The 25,735-nt window shown below is 36.6% G+C and overlaps 3 protein-coding genes across 3 annotated transcripts; 2 read left to right on the forward strand and 1 right to left on the reverse strand.

The window, feature by feature from the left end:
- Positions 1–707: 707 nt before the first annotated feature.
- On the reverse strand, positions 708–1,313 carry LOC143541719 (uncharacterized). The gene has a single exon (XM_077034463.1). The coding sequence runs from the start codon at positions 1,311–1,313 to the stop codon at positions 708–710; it is 606 nt and encodes a 201-aa protein (XP_076890578.1).
- A 10,868-nt stretch (positions 1,314–12,181) lies between these two features.
- On the forward strand, positions 12,182–13,435 carry LOC143541708 (zinc finger CCCH domain-containing protein 3-like). Its single transcript, XM_077034457.1, has 4 exons — positions 12,182–12,352; positions 12,460–12,541; positions 12,633–12,725; positions 12,969–13,435. Exons 1-4 carry the CDS (start codon positions 12,182–12,184, stop codon positions 13,052–13,054), a joined length of 432 nt encoding a protein of 143 aa, XP_076890572.1. The 3' UTR covers positions 13,055–13,435.
- A 945-nt stretch (positions 13,436–14,380) lies between these two features.
- LOC143541720 (aspartic proteinase 36-like) lies at positions 14,381–18,836 on the forward strand. The gene is made up of 6 exons (XM_077034464.1): positions 14,381–14,604; positions 15,442–15,571; positions 15,971–16,218; positions 17,264–17,488; positions 18,045–18,198; positions 18,759–18,836. The coding sequence occupies exons 1-6, from the start codon at positions 14,381–14,383 to the stop codon at positions 18,834–18,836; spliced, it is 1,059 nt and encodes a 352-aa protein (XP_076890579.1).
- The last annotated feature ends 6,899 nt before the right edge of the window (positions 18,837–25,735 follow it).

Raw genomic sequence — 25,735 nt, forward strand, 5'->3', positions numbered from 1 at the left:
GGAGGCTCCTGGCCGGAAGCCTCGTTATTGCGGAATACAAAGTCTCCAGCGTCGAACTCACATTTCTAGACCCGCGAGTTGTAATACTTCTGAAGCTGTCGCTTATAATTGTGCTCGCGGATCGATGCTAGTTGTCTTCTTTCCTCAAGTAGGTCCAGATTCATCCGGAGTTCATGATTATTATCATCAATCAGCAGAACTCTCGCGGATGGAACCCCGATTTCGGCTGGGATCATGGCTTCAGTGCCATAGGTTAGACTAAATGGCGTCTCGGAATTGCTAGAATTCCTTTGGGTTCGAAAGGCCCAAAGTATATGAGGCAATGCATCTACCCAGCCCGTCCGCTTAGTTCCTAACCTTGCCTTAATCCCTTCTTTGATAATTCGGTTGGTTCTTTCGACCTGACCCTTTGCATGCGGATGAGCTACAGACGTAAAACTTTGAATGACTTGAAGTTCTTTCAACCATTCCTGTAGTCCGGTATCAGCAAATTGGGTCCCATTGTCACTTACCAGTTCCTGCGGAAGACCAAACCGGCAAATGATGAATTCCCAAAGGAATTTCTTAACGCTTGACGCTGTTATCGATGCAACCGGTTTGGCTTCCACCCATTTGGTGAAGTAATCAATGGCCACTATCAAGAATTTGAATCGTCCAGGGGATTCTGGGAATTGTCCCATAATTTCAATAACCCACTTCTAGAACGGCTAGGCGGATGTTACCGGGATCACTTCATTTTTTGGACGCAGGGTATTGGGAGCATGGCGTTGGCAAGAATCACACTTTTTGATTTCTTGCACATCATCCAAATGCATACCGGGCCAGTAATACCCCGCGTTTAAGATCTTTGCAACTGTCATTCTAGGACCCGCGTGTAAGCCACAAATGCCCTCATGAATTTCTCGTATTAAGTAGTTCGCATCTTCGGCATCTACACAACACAACAGTGGTCCTAGAAACGATCTCCGGTAAAACACGCCATCGTTCAATTGGCAATTCAAAGCTTTGTGTTTGATCTTCCGGGCTTCAGCTTTTTCTGCTTTTTCTGCTGGGAGGACTCCGGATGATAAGTAAGTCTTGATCGGTGTCATCCACGATTCGACACCCGTTTGAATTACCAGAACTTGAGTTTGTGGAACGGACAGGTGGTCTAGGACTTCAATGTGAATATCTTTAGCAAAGTGCTCGAAATTTGTCGAAGCGAGCTTGCTAAGAGCGTCCGCCAACTTGTTCTCTCTCCTTTTGATGTGAATAATGTTGAAGGAAGAGAACTGGCGTGTTAAGACTTTTGCTTGCGAGAGATAAGAAGCCATAACATCATTTTTTGCTTCATATGTTCCATTAATCTGTCCCGCAATTAGCATGGAATCCACCCGTTCCTCCAAATGTTTCACCCCAAGCTTTTTAGCTATTCGCAGGCCTGCTAGAAAAGCTTCATACTCTGCCTCATTGTTGGTGCTTTTAAAGTGTAATTTTATGGCGTATGTGAATTCATGTCCCACGGGATTGACTAGCCTGAGGCCTGCACCAGATCCTTCGCTGCTTGAAGCTCCATCCGTGAACAATGACGAAACTTGTCCTTGTTCCGGAGGTACTTTGGGTTGTTGCTCAATCAAACATTCTTTCTCTTTGTGTTGCGGGACTTCGGTAACAAAGTCCGCAAGTACTTGTCCCTTGATTACTGGTCTGGGTTTATACTCGATTGCATGTTCACCCAACTCGATGGCCTACCTTGCCAATCGTCTGGACAATTCAGGTTTACTCAACACATTCCTGAGTTTGTACCCCGTTAGCACATTGATGGGATGACCCTGAAAATATCTGCGGAGATGCCGAGCAGCATAAACCAATGCCAAGACTAATTTTTCGAGCATCGAATATCTAGTTTCCGGGTCTGATAGCGTCCTACTGACATAATAGATTGCAGTTTGAACATTTTTTCGGTCTGTCAGTAGTACGGCTCCAATGGCGATGTTAGAGGCTGATAGGTATAATTTCAGAGGTTCACCCGCCCATGGTGCTGTCAACGTGGGCAATTCCATCAAACATTTTTCACTTCCAAGAATGCTTGTTCAGCCTCTGCGGTCCACTTGAAATGTGCCTTTTTGAGGCAATTTCTCAGTGTTGACACGAATGGGTAAGACTTGGCCGCGTGATTTGTTAAGAATCGATTTAGCGACACGAGTCTTCCATTGAGTGTATGGACCTCTTTGAGGGAAGAAGGAGACGACATGCGGGTTATAGCTTGAACCTTGTCGGGGTTGGCTTTGAAGCCCGCATCCGTTACAATGACTCCCAGAAATTTTCCTTCCTCCATCCCGAACGAACACTTAGCTGGATTCAGCTTCATCTTTATACTCCTCAGAGTTTCGAAAGTCTCTTCAATATCTCTCAACATTTGATCCTCTTCGAAGCTTTTGATAACTAAATCATCCATATAAACCTCCAGGTTTCGACTTATCTGACTTTTGAAAGCTTGATCCATTAACCGCAGCTACGTGGCACGCGCATTCTTTAACCCAAAAGGCATCATTTTATAACAAAATGTCCCTTGGTCTGTGCGGAATGTTGTTTTATCCTCATCGCCGGCCGCCATGCGGATTTGGTGATAACCCTTGTAGGCATCGAGAAAACATTTGAATTTAAACGGAGCCACGGCGTCTACCTTGAGGTCAATCTCTTGAAATGGATAGCAATCTTTTGGGCAAGCTTTATTTAGGTCTTTGAAATCGATGCACATCCGCCATGTTCCGTTGCTCTTTGGAATGATGACTAGATTAGCCACCCATGTTTGATACTTGATTTCCTGGATTATCCCGGCGTGAAGAAGATCTTGCACTTGTTCATTCATAGCTTTCGTTTGTTTGGGCCCATCTTTCTCTTTTTCTGGACAATAGGGGTAAACATCGGGTTTACCCTTAACTTGTGTTCAACAATACTCCGCGGGACACCGGTCATATCCGCGGGTTGCTAAGCGAAGATGTCCATATTTTTGGTTAATAACTGTTTCAAAAAGGTCCTCACTATTTCTGAAATAGCGGGTCCTATTGTGACTGTTTGATTAGGGAATTCTTTGTTCAAAATCCATTTTTCTAGTTCGGTTTTCTGGGTTTGCTTTGGGACCTTGCTGGTTCTTGAACTCTCAGTTGCAAAGCAATGTTGTTTGACATGAATTATTGCCACACCGGTGCGATTTGGAACTCCTACTGCACCATGGGCTGTAGACGGGTGAGCGTTGAAGTCACCGATCGCCTCTCATCCCAGAATGATGTCATGCTTAGAAGTTGTTGGTAAGACCAAAAATTCAACTTCCTCAGTTCTTAAATGGATTATGTCGCTCAATGTAACCGGAAAAGATATTACGCCCTTTGGGTGCATTACTTCACCACCGAAACCAGACACGGGTGCATGAATTGGTTGTAATCGCTCTTTTTTGTTCTCATCAAGTTGTTCGAAGAACTGTTCGTACATAATTTCAGATGTAATGCCAGTGTCGAAGAACATATATTGTGACCGGTAATGACCAAAAAGAGCAGTAATTATCAACAGATTCTTGTTACATGGTCCTCCTTTAATTCGAGGAAAGATTACAGGCTCGTTTTTCCATTCCTCATCTAAATATTCCCTTCTCTTTCCTCCAACCCAATGTCCACCCTGAATCATGTGAACGTTCAAGTCTTTAACTTGCCTTTTAGCTTGGCCCTGGTTATCCCTTGCGGGAGGCTTTCCAGTCCCTGGTCGTGCGCCTTTGACCAAGTGCTCAAGTTTACCATTCTTAGCAGCTGCTTCAATTTCATTTTTGAGGGACACACATTCGTTCGTGTTATGTCCAATATCATTATGATACGAGCAGTGTTTTTGTTATCGAGAAATGACTTCCTCGGTATTGGTTGGGGTTTTCGGAAAGTCAAATTCTCAGTAGTGAGAATTTCTGAGGGGGTTTTCGTCAGCGGAGTCCAACTGTTGGGGGACCGCGCTAAGAAAATATGCTTATTCTTATTGCAATCAACGATCTTGCATCGAATTGCTTTGGTGGTTCTGAGGTTGGTTCCAACCTCGACCAAATTGTTCCCTTAGCTTGTCTATTTGGTCTCGGAGTTTGAAACTCGACCTTTGGTAATTGATTTTGACTACTGGAACCTAAAGTTTTTTCAGTTCTTGCAAATAACTTGGCTGCCTTTATGATTTCGTCCCAAGACTCGGGCATTCCGTCTCTTCCTGTGAGAGTGCGGATCAAAGCATCACTATGAACGTTCTTGCGGAATGCTCCTCTCAACATATCCTTGCTAACCCCACCAATGTTAAGGCTCTCGTTATCAAAAAGAGTAATGAAGTCTTCGATAGACTCATTATTTCTCCTTGTAACATCCAATATTTTTGAGGGATCGCGGGTATGTTTCTTTTGTTGGCTAAAATGCTGAGAAAATTTTTCTTCAAAATCATTCCAACTTTTAATATGTCCGCCTGGTAACTTTTCGAACCATTCCCGCGCATCTCCCGTGAATGTTAATGCGAACATGTGGCACCAATATGGAAGAGTCCAACCACTGACTCCTCCCACTGCCACAAATCTCAGCAAATGATTGTTGGGATCTGTCATTTCATTATATGTTCCAACAGATGTTGGGATCTTTGCATTTATTGGAAATGGAGCTGTCGCTATACTTGAAATAAACTTTGACTTCTCCGCAAAGGATTCTGGATGATATGGTTTAGAAAAATCATGCTCAGCGTTACTGTAATATTCTGCATGATGGACAACTGATCGCGGATAACTAGCCTCTCCGTATGAAGAGAGTCGGCTGTCTCCGCTGTAATAACTGCCCTCAAGATGATACGTTGAATCGTGTCCGTCCAGCTCGTCCTCATAAGATGGAACTCGCATATCTATGCGAGGGCGAGGACGCAACCTTCGGATCTCACCCAAATTTTGCTCCATTGGTTGACTGTATTGAATGTGACTTCCCCTTATGGGAGGAGACATAGATCTCCTAGGAGAATCATCACACGTCAGGGTACGAGCGTGGAATCGTTCGTTCCGCACCCTACGTTCGTACTCAGTTTTCAAATTATCTTGCTGAATGCGAAGCCATTCGTCCGGAGACAAAAGTCCCTCGGATCTGGAGCTATGATGACGAGATCTTCTTGGATTAGAGTCATCGGAATCTTCTCCCAAACCTAACTCCGAATGAGTTCGGTGGGCATCCCTCAAAATTCGCTCCAGATCTCCCAGATTGGAACCACTTGGGGATGTAACATGCCCCAGATCAGTATGAGTAAGACCAGTTGGTGTAATGGCAGTGTCTACCGGAGTAGCACCTGCTAATGGAGTGAAATGTCCCCGAGCCGTTGAACCACCTAAAGGAAAACTTCCGGGGTTTATGACATCGCTTCATGCAGTAGGGGTTGTGATTCGAGCAAAAACAGATGTTGCTCTTTCACGTGTTTCTGGATTGAAATCACGTGAAGACTGCACCTGGTTCTCCATCGGCCCTTTAGGTAACTAATTCATATCGTAAGACCAACGGAAAAAATTGCTGCTCTAACAAAAACACGGATGGCGCCAATGAAGAAACACGGATCTACTCCCCTTGAAGGGTCCTAGATCCAATGAGTCAACAAGGTAGATTACGGATAACTGCCAATACGATATGAACTCAATTCCTAAAGCCCAGTGACGTGAACCTGCAAAACAGACACCGTGAGCTCGTTACGGGAAGGACAAGAGGGGGGCCTTTCCGTAACCACCCTCCGGCGTGAGAATAAGTACAATTCTGATGAAGATAATGCACTTAGTAAATAGTGAGAGTACAGTGGGAGTGAATGCCCACCTCAAGAAGATTGAGAGGGTATTTATAGCCGAAGGGCATGGGAATGTGATTGGGCCAGTTGTCTCTTTGTAAGATGCTCTGGTAACCACCTGGACACGTGTTCTCATATGATAGGTTCAATTTATACGTTGCATGTGCATGTATAACAACCTGGACACGTGTCTCCATCGGATAGGATGATAGACGACCTTGGCCATATGCACGGTTATAACGGCCTTGCCAAGTGTCCTTCGTTGGTTGGTCGAGAGATCACGTATTGCTCAAGAAAGCATCTTGGTAGATCTTCTAGAATGTTATTGGTTAATGACAATTGTCCCGGGGCACTACCTCGTGGTCATTTACGCGGACGGGTATTTCGTCTTGCGGATGACTTCTGAGGGTGCCAGGATGTTTCCGCATGTCTTGTGAGAGTGCTTCTTCCTCAAATAATTATGCGGGTGATCCATATGTCCCGCAGGTGCCTTATGAGGGACCTCTGATTGACCCGCGGGTAATACTTAAGGGTATTCGGGTCTTTTCAGTACCCTATCTCTATATGTAGTATTAGATTTTATAATGTATTTTTTTTCTTAATTGTAATTTTTTTTCTATGCTTATGTAGATAACTACATAATGAAAGGTCAACAGACATTTAAGAAATGTATGTTAAATATTTTGTAAATGCATTCGATTATGTTCATAATGTTGAATATTATTATACTATGTGAGGTTGTTTAATATGGATGTGTTGGATATCTTAATGTGTAAAATGGTACAATTAGGGATGTTGTTAGCATGTAAACTTGTCATAGGAATATCAATATCTAGGTTGAAAAAAAGTAGACTTCATATTTGATTTGTATATTGTCAAAAATGTATTTTATGCATTATGTAGGATACACTATGTAAATATGTTGAGTATATAGGCTTTATTATGTCAATATGCAGTGTATAGGCTACATTATGTCAATATGCACTGTGTAGGCCACATTAACCGGTATGTGTAGGAATTTGTAAATGATGTGTTATTGTAGGTTGTTTACGAGTTTATTTTCATATGTTTAGTGAATGGTTGTATAGGGATATATTGTGGGATATATTAACTAATAGTCATTACTTAGGTGTTGTTTGTTTTTAAAGACAAAAACTTTCTGCAATCTACTTTTATAAACTGGATATCGTCTGCAAAGCTGAAAATTGGTTATCTGTCATATATATCATAATATATAGAAGTCATTAATGTTTGTAGACTTGTAAAATAATTGTTGGTGGTGTACGGACTATGGAAGTGAGCGGTGGTATACGAACTATGAAAGTGAGTGGTGGTTGACGATTGGTGGTAGACGATTATGGTAGGCGGTGAATCATGGTGATGGACGGTGGTAGTGGACGGTGATGGTGGCCGATGGTGGGTAGTGGTGGTGGGTGGTGGTGGTGGGCGATGGTTGTGGCCAACGGTGGGTAGCGGTGGTGATGCCCGGTGGTGGATGGTGGTGGCGGTTGGTGGTGGTGGTTGCAGACAGTGGGTGGTGGTACTGGGTTGTGGTCGATGGTGGGTAGTGGTGGTGGGTGGTTGAGGTGAATGGTGGTGGGTGGTGCGTGGTGGTAGTGGGTTGTGGTTGACGGTGGGTAGTGGTGGTGGAAGGTTGGTGGTGGTGGGTGGTTGACGGTGGTGGTGGCGGAACGTGGGTGGTGGTGGTGGTGGTGGACGGTGGGTGGTGGTGGTGGGTAGTGGTGGTGGTGGCGGACGGTGGGTGGTGGCGCACGGTGGGTTGTGGTGGTGGTGGACATTGGATGTTGGTAGAATGTGAAGAAGTGTGAAGATAGTGAATATTAGCTTATTATTTAAGACCATATAAGCAGTTTTCATATCTTTTTCTTTTTTTTAAACAAACTGTCTTCAGGAGCTTATGTCTGTGCGCCTGCAGACATAACCCTCCTGCAGACCTTTTAAGCAAAAACAAACACAACCTTAGTGTAATGATAGGTACACGTGGGAATATCCATACACAATCGTTAAAGAAATCGCAAAATTCCTAGAGATTTCAAAATGAACGGAATGGGTAAGACGTCAAAATTGATTTAAATACATGTCAAACTGGGCTACGTTAACAACAACGGTTTTCTTTTTGTTTTTTGTTTGAATTTTGTTTGATAAAAATATTTATAATATATGTTTAATGTTTTTTTTTAACTTAGGTTTTGTTTGATTGTGGAAACAGAATGGCAGATTTTAACATTCAAAGGAGACCTGATAAAAGAGGAGTCCTAGTTCAGATATAAAGACCAAAGATTCATATTTTGGAGCTCTTTAGTTCAAGATGTGTGTTTTGTTGATGAAAGAATATGCAGAGAATGACTAGTCTTTTTATTGGTTGTAGCCCGCTTATGGGATGTATGATTTTTTTTAAGATAAACCATAAGGAACAAATGTTTTGTTAATTGATTTTGACCCATGTATTTGATTTGGAAAAGTTTGAACTCCTAAGTAGTAAGTACTTGTGTTAGTTTGAACTCTTAAGGAATTAATGTAATTTGTTACTGATTTGATTGAATGTTATGCATGTTTGTAAAAGGTATGTCACGCAATTGGTTATCAAGTTTTATTTCGATTTGGTAATCTGTGCAGGGTTGTTTAATCATGATCTTATTTGTTTGTTACAAGAATTTCTTTCTTTTGAATGCATATTCTTTGAAAAAAGAAAAAAAAAGATACTGAAAGCTTATAAACAGCATACACATAAAACAAAACTCATTAAAAGATGACACAACCTGCCATACCATAAACAAATATAAACATAAAATTAATACTACATTGGTCTTTTTAAATGATGTATACAAATATTTTGTGTAAGTCAAACTATTAGTTGTGTAGGGAACATATTACTGGTTTTGATGTATAGAAGTATGTGTGATTGAAATTATAAACATCAGATTTTGATGTGTAAATTATAGGTAAATCGTAAATGAATCTCTCTTGGAATTTAATCAAAATAATTATGATTAAGAATTTGGAATGAAAAGTTCAATTAAAAAATAGGATAAAGTTAAAATACAAAGTACAACAAAATTGAGAAGTGAAAAAAGAATTCTAATCTATTGATCTTAGGATGTGGTGATTAATTTAAAAATAAAAATTGATGAAAAATGCATGAAGGTAATAACCCACTTATGATGACTTTTTATCTTCACATGCAATGCACATGTCAATTCCTCTATAATTTTAAAACGTCTATGACTTTTTTTACGTCATTTTTTTAGAAATTTTTTTTACCATAATAGCAAGCGTCTTTTATCTTTAATATGAATATCATATTGTTTTATAAAAATAAAAAAAATTGATTGGGTTTTTATATTGTGTTAGAGTAAAGTGTCATTTCCGTCCTTGTGGTTTGACAAATAATGCGAATTTAGTCCAAAAAATTTATTTTTTGCATATGGGCCCTCCACGTTTCTCAGTTCCTGCCAATTACATCCAAATCACTAACCCCGTTAAATTTTATCGTTAAGTCAGGGATAGACATGTCTTTTCGCTCTTTTTTTATTATGACACTTAGTTCAGTGAATTGCGGTTTTCGTCCCTCTGGTTTGTCCAAATCTGTAGTTTTAGTCTAGTAGTTTCAAATTTGCAATTTTCTTTCATGTGGTTTTATTTCACCTGCAATTAAACTCGAATTTTCTAATATCGTTAAATATGGTCGTTAACCCATTTGTGTGCCCCTCATGTGACGATCAGTTTTGTCGTTTTTCTCCCCAAATAAACCTCAGTCCTAATTCGCAACCCCCTCATGTGAGGTGCTGGAGTGTATTTGGGAAAAAGTGAACAAAATTGCCCCACACGTAAAGGGCACACTGATGGGTTTAACGACCAGACTTAACAATTTTAGGCAATTCGGGTTTAATTGCAAGTGAAATAAAACCATAGCGAAGAAAATTGCAAATTTGAAACTACTGGACTAAAACTGCAAATTACGAACCAGAGGAACGAAAACCGCAGTTCACTGAAATAAGTATTGTAATAAAGAAATAGTGAAAAGACATGTATACCCCTGACTTAACGATAAAATTTAACGGGGTTAGTGATTTGGATGTAATTGGCAGGAACTGGGAAACGTGGAGGGTTCATATGCAAAAAATAAACTTTTTGGACTAAATTCGCATTATTTGTCAAACCACAAGGACGAAAATGACACTTTACTCATTGTGTTATTTTGTTGTTCATTGTGTTTTTAATTGAGTTTATATGCATTGTGTTATAGATTATAGTCATTGTGTTTTTCAGTTGTTATTCATATTAAAGATAAAAATTAAAATAATGGTCATTATGTCTTTGTGCTCAACATTTGTCTTTCTATTTATCATTGTGTTTTAGTCATTGTCTTCAACATTCACTTAATTTGAGAAAAATAATGTTATGTTCAATGTGTATTACGTTCAAATCATTGTGTAATATGTAGTTTCCATTGTGTTTTACGTTTAAGGTCATTGTGTTATATGTATTTTACCATTGTGTCTTACCTTTCAGGTCATTGTGTTATATCCATTATTGTGTTTACGTTTTGGGTTAACGTGTAATATGTATTCATCATTATGTTTAGTATTAGATAATTTGTTGGTATTTTTCATTACATTTACATATTATTAGCACACAACGGTGTTATTAGTATTTAAAAAAAAACATAATGATAAGTTGAAATACACAATGGTGAAAAAACACAATAACAAACAGAAAGCCCCAATGACGAAAAAAAGACACGATGGTAAGCAAAAAGACACAATGACGTAATTTTTATTTTTATTTAAAAAAATCTTACTCATATTAAAAACAAAAAAACGCTTGTTATTATGGTGAACTTTTTTTTAAAAAAAATATATCATATGAAAAAGTTATAGACATTTTAAAATGATTAGGGAGTTAACATGTGACTTGCAGTTGGAGAGAGAAAATGCGTACTATTATTTTTATACCCTTTTTCATTTGGTCACCACTTGACACATGTCAATTTCTTATGGCTTCTCACACTTCTCATTTTTGTTGTTCTTTGTAGACACTTAAAAAACAATTAAGAAAACTGATTTATATCTTTCATTAGTTAGTGTAAGTTTTCAAATTTGAAATTAGAACATTTGACTAACATGCCCTTCTTATTAAATTAATTAGAAAACTAAAAGACAAATTGTGATTGGTTGGAAAGATTTCTCGCACTTCTCGTAATAAGATCACTTCTCTCCTGAACTTAAACACACACACACATATATATATATTTAAAGTATTTATGACATCACCCGGGTCAAACACCGGTCCACGCTCCCGAGTCGATCCGACTTTTGACCCGGTAAGACATATGGGGAGAGTATGAAAACATTGCATAAAATAACTGATCCCCTTACATCATGCTTGACAGTATTACATGTAAAGAAATAAAAAGAGTTAGAGTCTGTTTAGTATGGGGTAATGAAATGAACAACGAAATGGAATGGACATGGTAATGAAATGGACAAATGAATGGAATGAGTTATTACCGTTCCAATGAAATGTTTAGTTACCACATGGGAATGAAATAAATCATTACTTTGTATTGTTGGTAGGTAAGAAAAATAAATAAATAAATAAAATAAAATAAAATGATAGTGAGTGGTGGTGGGAGCGGTGGCGGTAACGATGGAGGTGGTGGTGGCGGTAACAGTGGAGGTGGTGGTGGGCAGCGGTGACGGTGGGCGACGTGTGTGATGGTGGGGCGATAATTGATGGATGCGGCGGGCGGCCGGAGGTGGTGGGTGGCTGGAACTAATGGCGATGGTTTGTGGAGGTGGTGGTGGCGGCGGTGGACGCCGATGGTGGTGATTGGTGGTAATGGCGGCAGTGGTGGGCAACGGTGACGGTGGGCGGCATGTGTGATGGTGCGGCGATGGTTGATATATGCGGCAGGTGGCTGGCGGTGCTTGGTGGCTGGCATCGATGGCGATGGTTGGTGGAGGTGGGTGGTGGCGGCGGTGAACAGCGATGGTGGTGGCTGATGGCAGTGGCGGCGGCGGTTGGTGGTGGTGGGTGTTGATGTTGGGTGGTGGTGGTGTTGGGAGGGTGGTGGAGGTGATGTAGGGTGAAGGAGGGAATGGAATGAAAAAAAAAAACATGGGGTATGGATGGAATGAAATTGGAGTATTTTAGAGGGAATGGAATGGACTAGGTAATGGGTCTTCCATTCATTTGGTCAAACCAAACACACTATATTTCATTCCTTCACAATGGATCATTCCATTCCGTCTTCCATTTCTGCATACCAGGAGAGTTCTTATAGGGGTTGGCTTCCTCATTCATGATCGGGATATATTATTATGTTTTTGTTATCGAAATTGAGAAGTGAAAAGGAATGCCTTTGGGAAAATACTACTGTGACTACTGCGATAAGCAGTTTCAGGACACCCCATTTCACCGGAAACGTCATCTTCAGGGTCTTCATCACCAGAAATCAAAAGCCCTTTGGTACGCCTCCATACCCAATCTCCCCTCCACCGCTCTCTGCAATCGATTCATCCGGACGGTAATCCTTTTCTTCATTGCCAATTATGTGCCCACCAGCTGTTCGACGTTATTACAAATCAAACACCCCCTTGGTATTCTGATCAGTTTCAACTTGCTGTTTTGCAGGGTTCATGCCCATACGGTGATTCCTGTAAGTATGTTCTTCCCAATCAAAACCCGCAGAACAGGAATATGCACGGATTTACAGGTATAGTTCATGCTCTTTAATATGTTCTGTTTTTACTTTTTAAGTCAACAACTTATGTCTTTGAAGTAATTAAATCTGATGTCTTGTTTAGTTGCAAGCAACATTGAAGCTCAACTGCCGAGTTTCCCGATGAGTCAGCCCATTGTGGGATCCTCAATGCCAGGCAAGTTTTTTCTAATTCTTGGTTTGGGTTATTTACAACTTACAACATCTACCTTTTTTTCATAATTATAATAATGGGGCATGAGTCTCGCTATGTTTTTAACCATGTAAGATTGTTTGATACGATTTTGGCCTTTTGGGCAAAAGTATTTGCATATGGCTCAACTCAAATTATATAACAGATATCTATTAATTAAGGCTGACTATGTGTCTTTAACATTGTAAATGATCTATAAAATTGTTTGATATGATGTTGTGTTTGCAGGGGGTATGCTGGGAAATCTACCACCGTCGTTGAGGCCTCCACCTGAAGGCGGATACCCACCTCTACCATTTGTGGATTGGAGATAGATTAATGCCATATAACAATAAAGATTTTAAGTTGAGCCTGATCGTGATTAGGGTTTAGAACAGCAAACAGGCTCAAATTGTTTAACTTAAGAGAGCATGAGCTTATCTTGTTTCAAGTGCTATATCTAGAGTTTGACCTTGAGTAATTTGACAAGCTGATGCCTAGTGGCTTTTGATACGAGTGGGATTTTGCTAGATATGTTTGTTCCTTTGTTAGATGCCCAATATTAATAACCATAGTTTTATGATTAAAATCGTTTATAGATAATATACGGACTTGAGTGGCGTTGTTGAGCATCAAGCAGTCAAAGTTCAATTTATGAATACACTGTCTTTTGTCACTTTACAATCAGGTTAACAAATCAAGTGGGCCATTAATTCAAGTATTCGACCTTGACAGCTGCACTGAGTCAGTATATTGAACCAAAATAAAATTTTGCTGGGGTGTGGTTTAGTTTTGGAGTTTATTTTGGTTCGGTTTTGAAACTGGGTATAACAGAATTCAAACAGTGACTTTTGGTTAACTAAAACAAAATTGAACCTTATGTTATTAACTTGGGCTATTAACAATAATCAATTGTGATTAGCAACGGCTTGAGCTATCAACAACAAATGTGCATCAACTTTGTAACTGAGTTAGTGTTGAAAGACCAATTGGCTGCTGAAGAATAAGTTCGTGTTGAGATAAATTACTACTCAAGCTAACCCATTATGAAATATTGTGATATATCACATCAACTATTTTAACAGTATTGTTGGAATACTTAATCTGAAAGTGGTTGTTACTCATTATGGAATTATCTGGAATACTCAAAACTATAAGTTCTGCGCAGTTCCAACTCGTGTTAGACCTTTTAAAACCAAGACCTTAATCTAATGACTAATCTCTTATAAGAAAATAAATGACTGCCTATCAAACTACCATCACGAGCATCACACCCATACATTAATTAAGGTATGTTGACAAACTACTTATTCGCTCATTAAGTAGCCCTGTATAAATGTAGTCATGTTGACAAACAACATAGTGCAGAACTACAAGGGTCATACAAGGCAATTAGTAAAATTTAAAGGTGTCGATCTCCCCAACCACAAGCAGAAGCAAAACCTTAAAAAAACGTTTTAAGAAAAAAAGTAAACCAAACAAACAATCTTATGCTTCCGTTAAATTCGCGCCTTCTTTCTCTCTCCATTTCTGCAATCACCTTTTGCACCTTTAATCCAAGGCAAGTTTCCTTTCTTCTAATAATTACAACAAATTTCAATAATACAAAATATACCATTCAATAAAAAAAATTACGTATAATTTGGTTTTGAATTTGAGACATGGACCTCAATGCAAGAAGTCATGTTGTTCCGGTGATCATGTTTGTCGTCGTTCAATTGTGTGTAATGGCATCCGCCAATGTGGTTTTCCAGGTCCAGCATAAATATGCCAGCAACAAAACGTCTCTGACTGCATTCAAAACTCACGACACCAACCGCCACCGGAGATTTCTATCCGCCGTGGAACTACCCCTCGGTGGCGATGGCAGCCCCACCTCCGTAGCGTTAGTTTCCGGTTCAATGCACCCTTTTATATTTTTAAACTCTTACTTTTATTTTCGTTTACACATACAGCCTGGATAAATGCATATTGAATTAAGGTACATAACATGTGAAGTGATGAAGGTGGAAAAAAGCGCGGTGGCATTTTCGTAATTATCAGGATAATTTAATTCCGCCATAACACAAAATATAACTTGTGTAATAAAATTACGCTACTTGTAAACTATAGCGTAATAAAACTATGATGGTTGGTTTTTGTGTGGTAGCGTAATTACGTTATTTACGAAAATGCTCAAGTCCTGATCGATAAACAATTACGAAAATGCTCAAAGAGACTAGCTCTCGTTTATTAATCAGAAAAAATTGATTACAACTCTCAAAGTTAACTCGGTTTGACTGTTAATGAACCCTAACTTGGTTGCATCTCGTGTGTGCCTCTAGATAAACCCTAGCCATAACTCGATTTATATAGACTAACTTAACTTGCTAGCCAAGACCATTATCTATTATAATTACATAACAATAAGTAAACATATTGTAATTATGAAACATAACCAACAATGACCGACTTGTCACGTCCGGAAGTTCCCCGACTTGTGATTTGGAGTCTGAAATAACATCCAACAAATGCCACCACGTTTTTTCAGAACACTTTGCACGTTTCTCTGCTGTATATCAGCTATCCGAAGAAAATACGAATTTTTTTATTTAAAAATATTGAGCTGGCTCGAGCCGTTACAAGTTGAGCTCGACCTCAACATTTCATTGGCTATAAGATAACTAATTTGATATCATTTGGTTTCTTACCTTTAAGAGTTTAATATGTTATGTTTGTGCAGTCTGTATTACACTAAAATTCAACTCGGGTCACCTCCAAAAGATTTCTATGTACAAGTTGATACAGGGAGTGACATTTTATGGGTCAACTCGGTTGAATGCGAAAATTGCCCTACCAAAAGTGGCCTTGGAGTATGTATCAGTTACTAATTTCAAATATTCGGATTAACATATTCTCATTTTTAGTTGAAAACGAATAGGTCGGTTTGGGCTCAAAACAAACCAAACCAAAAACGAGAATTTGGTTTTTTCAGTTTTTAAAAACCTTTCGGTATCGTGTTTTTCGGTTCTAACACAAGTTTGAGATCTAACACAAACTTCTAGTTAATGTGTAAAATGACTATTTTACCCTTTTGAGAGTCCACATGGACCAAGTTTGCAATTTACTCAAGTGAGGACAGGGTGGTAATATTTGTAGTTTTTGCGAAAAAATAAAACCAAACTGTCGGTTTTTGTTTAGGTGATGTGTTTTGGGTTGGTGCACGGGTTTTATGATTCTTGATCACTTTGAAAACATGTGACTTCCTACAGGTGCCCCTGAGTTTCTTTGACCCAAAGGAGTCATCAAGTGCCAAAGTGGTTGGTTGTGATGATGAGTTTTGCAAAACAACGTTTGATGGATCGAGTGACGAGTGCAAACCGGGAATGTTGTGTGCGTATTCTATGAAGTATGGTGACGGGAGTGCAACTGCTGGATTTTTTGTGAATGATAATGTAACACTCGCACAAGTAACCGGGGATCGCCAGACCACATCTATGAGTGGTAATGCTATTTTTGGGTGAGTCTTGATGTTGTCTTTTTTTTTTTTTATGTTCTGTTTTCATGTTTAAAAAACCAGACAGAAAGGTAAATAAATATCTGGAAATAAAATGAGTTACTTACATAACATAATAGTCTACGTGGTTTGACAAAAGGAAGACTTTTACACGTATTTTAGGTATGTGGTTTTTAGCTTGTAACATGTTTGGATTCTAGGTTCTAATACTTATTTTTGTTGGAGAATCCGTTAAAATTTGTGTAAAATGACTGTTTTATTATTTTTGACAAATCACGTGGACTCTTTTATGTAAATTACTAAAACAATAACAAACAGTTATTTACAACCCCGGTGTCACCCTTTTAGTAAATTTAGTAGTCCTTGTGGTTTGTCAAAACGGTAAAATAGTCAGTTTACATAAATTTAACTAAAGTTACTTTAGAACCCAAACTTGGTACAAATTAAACACCACAAATCTCAATCATGCATCTTTAGTTCGTGTTAAACAACATTTTTGACAAACAACATGGTTTGAAGCTCGTGTAAAGTAACTATTCAACAAAAACTCCCCCTTCTTTGAGTAAATTGTATAAATACAGGGCCGGTTGGTGGGGTGGGCAACCCCGGACGATAGGTCAATGCACATAATTTTCAGGGGTATAAAATTTATTTTATACATATATTTTGTATTTTTTTATAAATAAGTACAACTCTTAATCTTCTTATTAGATATTGAGCCCGATCTTTATTTGTTACCCATAACCCATTTAAGGTTTGTGCCACCTTTTTATTTTGTTACTCGTTAGAGCCTACATGCCCTGTATAAATAGTCCATGTTGTTTGTCAAAAAGGTAGCATAGTCATTTACTCATGTTATTCTAACTCAATAAAAGTTATTGTTAAAAGTTAAAACCCAAACCTATTGTAAGTTTAAAAAAAGGTGTTAGTTTTGTAAAGTAGATGGACTATTTGTGTAACTAACTATAAAAAAAATAAACAGGACTTTGTTTTAACAAAAAAACCAAGTCATGAAAGGCATAAATGTTATTTCACTATTCCAAGTCAGGTGTGCAGCTAAAGAATCCGGAGGTCTCGTTAATCCAGAACAAGCACTAGACGGTATTATTGGATTCGGGCAGTCAAACACTTCACTCCTTTCACAACTCGCTTCCGCTAAAACGGTAAAGAAAATGTTCTCACATTGTTTGGATGGTAACCAAGGAGGTGGCATTTTCGCTATTGGTGAAGTCGTCGATCCAAAAATTAAAACAACACCGATTTTAGAAGATCAGTAAGTTAATCATTGTTTACCAATCGATTATTTTTGTATTTGTGAACCGTTTGAACATAAACAAAAGTTTTTGTTCATGTAGTTAAATGAACCAACAGAACACGCCTAGTTTGTTCATTTGTTTTCGTGGAAGTTTGTTTCTTTGCTTTTGTTTATGTTCGTGCGTTTATGTTCAATTATGTTTTTTAGTTGACACTTGTTTAAGTTTGATTGTTTACGCACTTTAATATATATTCATTTAAAGTTTTTATTCTACTTTTAGAAATTAAAATATTACCCATTACACTTTAGTCTAGCTTTATGAACGATGATGATGATGACATTGTTGCTCTCATTTATTTTCAATTGGTGTTAGCTGAGTTATATTCGTTTATCGATGTTCAGTTTATTTACGTTCGTGAACTATTTGTTTACTTCATTAGCAACCAAGCAGGAACATGTTCTGTTTCTTAACAAACGAACACAAACAAGAAAACGCTGTTCGTTTAATTGTTCATGGGCCATTTGTTCGCTTAAAGTTAACAAGTTTGGGTTCTAATTTATGTACATAATGCAGTACGCATTTTAATGTTGCATTGGAGTCAATCGATGTGAACGGTGATGTTATAAAACTCGCAAGTGAGTTTTCGGAGAAGCAACCCGCTATAGTTGATAGTGGTACGACCTTGACTTATTTGCCAGAGGAGCTTTACACCCCAGTTATGGAAAAGGTATTGCTCAAATATTTAGGCATCATGTAAAAAACTTAATCCCTTACTGAAATAACCAACATAACCAAACCATACCCAAATTTATGACACGATTTTATGAATTTCTAATGCGGTTCGGGCTATGCATGTACCAACAAAATCGAACGGAACTGTAAGACCGATAAAAATGCACTTTTGTTAGTGAATTTATGAAATGTCTCAAATGTGTAATAATCAATTAACAAAAAATTTATGCCCAAGTTTCGTTTTTTGGGTCAAAAAATTACAAGCTCAAATGGAAGCCGTATTGAATCATTGTGATATACTGAAATACTTAAAACTGAACAGTTTTTTCAGTAACCCAAAAACCTAGTTTTTGGTTCGGTTTGAGCCCAAAATCGAGCCAAACTGACCCAACAGCTATAGATGAATGGTTTGCCCTCATCCCACCCTCCCCAGACTTACAAGTAACTTTTGCTATTAATGAGCTTTAACTAGGTTCGCGATTTTAGTTGTATATATAATTATATATATAAATCTTTCATATTTGTAACACGTTTGATGTTATCCTTTGAAACTAGATCATTGCTGCACAACCTGACAACCAACCGCAGACTGTTGAGAAGGTGTTCAAATGCTATATGTTCACTGGGAAGTAAGCGTTTTCTCTTGTTTGTTTACAAGCCCAATTTAACTTTGAATGGTATGTATTCACCGAAAATATTTGGCAGCGTCGATGATGATTTTCCGGTTGTTAACTTTAACTTTGAGAATTCACTTTCATTGAAAGTTATGCCCCATCAGTATTTCTTTCAAGTTGAGGTACGTATTTTCGTAAAGAAATAATATGATCTGTCACTTGCATTTTTTTAACAGTTTGAATTTTATCTTCTCTTCAGAAAGATGCATATTGCATCGGTTTTCAGAATAGTAATTTTCAATCAAAGAACGGAGAAGCACTAATTTTGTTGGGAGGTTGGTTCTATTTCTTTTCATCCTTGAAGTAGCTTTTAGGTAAAAATAGGGGTGTAAACAAGTCAATCTGGCTCGTCACGTGTATATTAACGTACTGAAATATTGAGCTCGAGTTCAGCTCATCAAAAGCTTGAGTCATTAGCTCGTGGCTCACTGAGCTGGCTCGTTTATAGTTATAAGTTTTTAGATTTATAAAGCTTGTATTTTGTATATATTGTATTTGAGCTTTATTAAACGAGCTGACAAGCCGACCTTGGCTCAGGTTCGGCTTGTTTACAAACGAGCCTATATCGAGCGAGCCTTTTTTCAGCGATCTTCGAATGAGAGCTTTTTGAACAGACATGGAGGTCGACTCAAGATGATTCGGGTTGGGTTGACCTTTCATAGATATTTCACATATTAAATATGATAACTTGTTATAATTTTTTTTGTTTTTAGCCCAATCTTCTGAATTCGATAAAATATGCAACATAGTTTGCAACTTTGCATTATTACACTTCGAAATATAATGATTTGGTTGTGCTAGTTTTCATTCCCTCAAATCAGTCTTACATAATTTCAGCCAAATAGTTTGTGAATTACTACACACCAGTTAACTTTTGATGGTCAAACCAACGTTTGTTCAAACACAAATTCGAGCATGAAAAATTTATATCCTATAAAGCTTTAATAATATTCTATTCAAACAGTTTCCGAAATCAAATCTCAAAACTAGTACTTTGTTCTACAACCAAACACAATCATATCAATTTTGTAGTTACAAATAGACACCTTTGACTCCTAAAAGTCAAACATGAACTATATAAATATTTGAGCAGCATTATGCAATTAAGTTGATTATTATTGGGTTTAAACTGAATTTCATCGATTCATTTTATACATGCAGATCTTGTTCTGTCGGACAAGCTGGTTACATACGATATGGAAAATCAAGCCATAGGATGGACCGATTATAACTGTAAGTACAATAGTTAATTGGGCCAATAATTCTTAGAAAAATGGCAATCATATAACATCTGGACACTAGCTGTTTGGATATGCGGTTAACTTGATTATTGTGATTTCAAGTCTATATACAAGCAATCACGTTTTTGGTTATTGACACATAGCAAAAACACAAAATATACGAGATTAGTTTTGAGAATTCATAATTGATTGAAATTACATGCATAAAATACAGCATGAATTATTTAAATCAAAGATTTACGCGTTATTACAATAAAAACTGATGAAGTTAATAATCATTTTTTTTCCGTTGTAATAATTATTTTTGGTTTTGGTGTAATTTCAGGCTCGACAAGCATCAAAGTGAAAAACGAACAGTCTGGTAACGTGTACGAAGTCAATGCACAAGATATTTCTTCTGCATATTATACATGTAGCTCGAGAATGGTTTTGGGGTTGTTCTTATCACTTGCAGCTACCTTCTTGATCATCTAGATGACCAACAAAGACTGCAAATGTATTTAAAACCCATGAAAATATCAATAGGATTTTCGTCGTGGTGTTTGTTAGCTTCTACACATTGTATCACATTTTTTTTAATATTCATTTAATTACCAATCATTCAAGATTCTAGCGGTTTAAACTTTCCCCTTTGTTATACTAATTATAATCATTCTTAAAAAAATAAAAGACCCAAAATGTTTTTAAAAGGTTCCTTTTTAAGAAAAATAAAATTCAAAAACACTTTATTTTAAAAAATGAAAATGTTTTTAAAAAATCAAATCAATTAATGTACGACGAGGAAAGAATCTCCTTGTCGAACATGTTGATCAAATCAAATGTTAAATGTTGCAAAAGATGTCTTCTAGGAAAATTGTTTAAAAAAACAATCTCTAAAAATTATTTTAAACATTCTAAAAAACTAAAACAGTTTTAGAAAAAAAAACTACTTTTGTAGATAAAGAAAAAAAGTATTAAAAAAATTATTTGATTCGTTTTATATTAAAAGTAAAACAAAAAATACATGTTTTTAAATAATAATAAGATATAACAAATGATATAAAAGCAAAAAAAACATAAAATAGTTTGAATTGAATTAAAGTAAAACTTGAGAGGGGTGGTTGATGGTGTTTCCATCAACCTAGTCAAAATGCATATTCAAAGGTACCACAAAATGAGTGATAGTACTGTGGCACCACACAACCATCCACCAAAACATACACAATATCTAAAAGAGTTAATGGCCATTTTCGTCCCTATGGTTTGCTACTTTCGCCACTTCAGTCCAAACTTTGAAATTTTGTCAATTTAGTCCTCATAGATTTAAATCATAGCCAATTACGTCCCATCCGTCTAACGGCATCCAACCATGCCGTTAGTTTAAGGGTATTTTTGTCTTTCTCCTTTTTATTTTGAGTTAATGGTCATTTTCGTCCCTTTGGTTTGATACTTTTGCCACTTCAGTCTAAAGTTTGAAAATTTGTCAATTTAATGTTCAATTTAATTCTTTTTATTTTTATTTTTATTTTTTTTGTTTATAACCCTGAAGAGCATAATCCAAACCCAAAACAATCGAGCATAAACTTAAACAGGTCTGCATTTATTCTGTCGAAGACAGTAATCATGCCCCCTCCCCTCGTATTTAGTTTCCAGAGGGTTCATAAATTTCCCTCATGATGGAATTCAATGGTAAAGTGGTCAAAACAATTCCCTGAAACCGAATTGTACAGAAAAAACTAAAAATCATTTCTTTGATAAATGCATAATAGTTAGGGTTTAGAGACTAACACATCGTAATGAAATCAGGGTCGAAATCAACTATTATACATTAAACAAAGAAACGTTTTTTAGTTTTTTCTTTACAACTCGGTTTCAGGGATATATCTTGACCACTTTACAATTGAATTCCACCATAGGGGAGAGTTTAGGAAATGTCTGGAACTAAATACGAGGGGGGTACGATTACTGTTGTCAACAGAGTAAATGCATACCTGTATTGGAGGTTGCTCGATGGTTTTGGGCTTGGATTATGCTCTTCAGAGTTACAGACAAAAAAATATAAATAAATAAAATGAATTAAACCGAACATTAAATTGACAAATTTTCAAACTTTGGACTAAAGTGGCAAAAATATCAAACCACAGGGACTAAAATGACCATTAACTCAAAATAAAATGGAGAAAGACAAAATTACCCTTAAATTAACGGCATAGCTGGATGCCGTTAGACGAATGGGACGTAATTGGCTAATATTTAAAACTATGAGGACTAAATTGACAAAATTGTAAATTTTGGACTGAAGTCGCGAAAGTAGCAAACCACAAGGACGAAAATGGCTATTAACTCTATCTAAAATATCTTAAGGCATACCCATACACTACGTATCATTATAATCTTAATGGCTAAATGAATCTATCAACAACCATTAGATATGTTATGACAACCGTAACTTATCAGGTCTGATACTTGTTTTTTGATTCATAATTAGTTTTACCTGTTTATTTGTTGGAAACCGATCACGTACGCTTGGTATTTATTTACCTAATTAGGGCCACTATATATTGATCACACACATATGTAGGATATTAAGCATCTAACCTTGTATGCCAAATCAATTACTACTAGGTCGTTTTGATAAAAAAATCATCAGCATTGATTGAAATAGATTTCTATCATACTAATTTCGCATCTTGAAACAGTAACATCGAAAAATCAGGATGTTGCAAACCACCACCAACGTTGATGTCTACATATCCCTTGCCTTCAACATGGTTGTTGCTCCCGCACCTCCATCACCGCCACCACCTTTCGTTTGATGTCGCTTCCACATACACCTCCACCATCGACATTGGCGTTGGCTGTGGGAGTGCCAAGGACAACGTGGAGTACTGGGGCTGATATGGCGTCGACGAAGATGGGGTTGTGGTAGTGCCACAATTCACAAATACGTTGTCAGTGGAGACAACAATGGGTGGTGTTGGTGATGAATGTAGTATTCACACGTTGTTAGTGGCGGGATGGTGGCGATGGTAGTAGGAATCACAATAAGTGTGGTGACTGTGGCACTGATGTCGGAAAGGGAGCGGTGGTGTAGCGAATGCGAGGGAGGTGAGTGATCGGAGGTTCCAAATCCACCTATTTCGGAAATAATATTGAATTACTTACCATGAATGTATCTGGGTGAATTACTCCTAGTTTCATTTCATCTGTCAATCAATAATGGTATATATAGATCCAATTTCAACAAATTATACAAAGTTACGAACCAAAGAAATAATGATCTAAATAAAAAATCTAAAATCTACTAGCATAAAAATCATAAAGTAAAAACTTAAAATCTTATAATGTAGAGTTCGATCATATGGTTCTACTGCTACTAGTTTGAGTTCTATCAAAGCTCGTTTGATACCCTTTCTACGAAATCCTAATTTTAAAAAATTGTGTATTTGAACCCCACAATTGAACCCACATACTTTCTTCTTTGAAATGATTGTTAAAAGAAAAAGATTTAAATAGGTTTATTTTATTCTATGCCAATTCTTTGTAGAAAGGAATATTATTTTTTTTAGTATTTTTATATTTATAATATGTAATTAGAAGTATTTATAAATTATAATTGTGTTTAGTAGTATTAAAAATAGATATTTTGAGAACTCCATTGTGTTTAAATAATATTTATATATTTTTTGGAATTTAATTTTATTTATTATACAAAAGTTAATAATATACTTAATATTTAATGATGAAATAGTTTCACATATAAATGAGGTGTTATATATAACCCTGTTTAAAAGTTATTAAATTTGATGAGACTTATGACCCGCTTATAAAATTGTTTTTTTTTTAAATTATTTTTTAATTATAAATAATATATATCTTATATTAAAGAAATCATATAGTAATTTTTAGTATATCCCTGTTTTATAGGATTTTCATATCAAATATTTGGTGAGATTAATTTTTAATTTAATGAGATGTTATATCCCGCTTAAGGACAATCTAGTTTGGTAAGACTCATACCCGTGAATTCGGATAAAATGCATGAGAAGCCCCATTTTACAAATAATGCAATCTGGTGGTTTGAGAGGATGTAGGAGCAGCAGAGAGCTTTTAAATGTTTCGTTTATATGTATGATTTTCATATCAAATATTTGATGAGATTAATTTTTAATTTAATGAGATGCTATAACCCGTTTAAGGACTTTCTGGGTTTGGTGAGACCCATACCTGTGAACTCGGGTCAAATGAATGAGAAATCTCCATTATAATGCAATTTTATAGCTTGAGAGAATATAAAAAGTAACCAGAGAGCTTTTAATGATTCCGTTTATATATATTATAGATATAGATAGATAGATATATGTGTGTGTATGACTCTCTTATTATATAAAATCAAATAATTAAATTCTTTTTTTTTGGCTGGCTAAAGATAATTAAATTATATATGTCAGATGTGATAAATTCTAATTTTGCCGCTCCCCAAAAATATAAAAATAATAACAATAAATAAAATCCTAGTCTTGAAAAGATTTAGTGGGTCCGCCTCTTCCACTAGTTAAGTTGGTAGATTCTTGATTCTTTATTATTGGCCAATCATATAACTGTATTATGCCAACAAGAACAAACAACGTTGTAAGCGTTCAGGTGAGATTCTGTGATAGACGAGCATCTAGATGTTTTCAGAATATTAGGAACAAAACACAAAGGTTTGCATTATTTGAATAAGAATAATACTAACTTCTTGTCAACTAACTAATTTTAACAGTAAAATGGGTATATATTGTCAAATTAGGTTAACGCATAGAATAATAACCATTTACTTTGTCTACCTGTTCCTAACTTAGATATTTCATTTTATCTACATTATTTACAAAAAAAAAGAAAACCCGTAAATTAAAATTATGCCACCAATCGATTATAATGTAACAACTGAAAATCTGGTAAGATATTATGTATTTTTAGTCATTAATCAACCATTATTTTTTAAGTATATATATACTAGCTATAGCTAGCAAACGAAAGAGAAAATCAAAAATTTAATCATAATACATACGGCCAAAAAGTATAGGAATGTGTTTGGTTCATTGTTGATGTGATGAGAATTTTGTCTTCATTTCGCTACGACGCCGGAGCTTGTTATCACAAATGAAATAGAAAATAGAAAATAAATTAACTTGTGATAAGAAGTATTATTATTATTATTATTAATATTTTTGTTTTTTTTACATTTCAATTTTACAATTATCCTTTAATTGACGTACATAGGTGGCCACGTGGACCAACCACACTCCTTCAATGTTCACGTTAACTTGTAAGTGTTAAAAGAGTCGAATGTATAAATAGTATAATAACACATTGTTTTGAAACTTGGATTGGACCGGCCAGGAACCGCTAGTGATTTTGATCCAGCTCACAGTACCATATAGCTCGTTTTCTAAACCTGTCTCGGTTTGACGGTTTACAGTCCGATCGAAATCAGTGAACAGCCGCTTAAACTAGTGAAACCTTATTTTTTATTAAATTAAAAAATAAATTGCACACTATGGGATTCGAAACCTAGCAAAAACCAAGCTTTATTCATGTCTTTCTAGTTGAATTAATCTTATATATTTAAAAAACAATGACAAAAAATGCACAT

This window comes from Bidens hawaiensis, unplaced genomic scaffold (assembly GCF_021521415.1).
Source record: "Bidens hawaiensis isolate Kalapana, Puna unplaced genomic scaffold, B.hawaiensis_p1.1 tig00012643_1, whole genome shotgun sequence".
NCBI lineage: Eukaryota > Viridiplantae > Streptophyta > Magnoliopsida > Asterales > Asteraceae > Bidens > Bidens hawaiensis.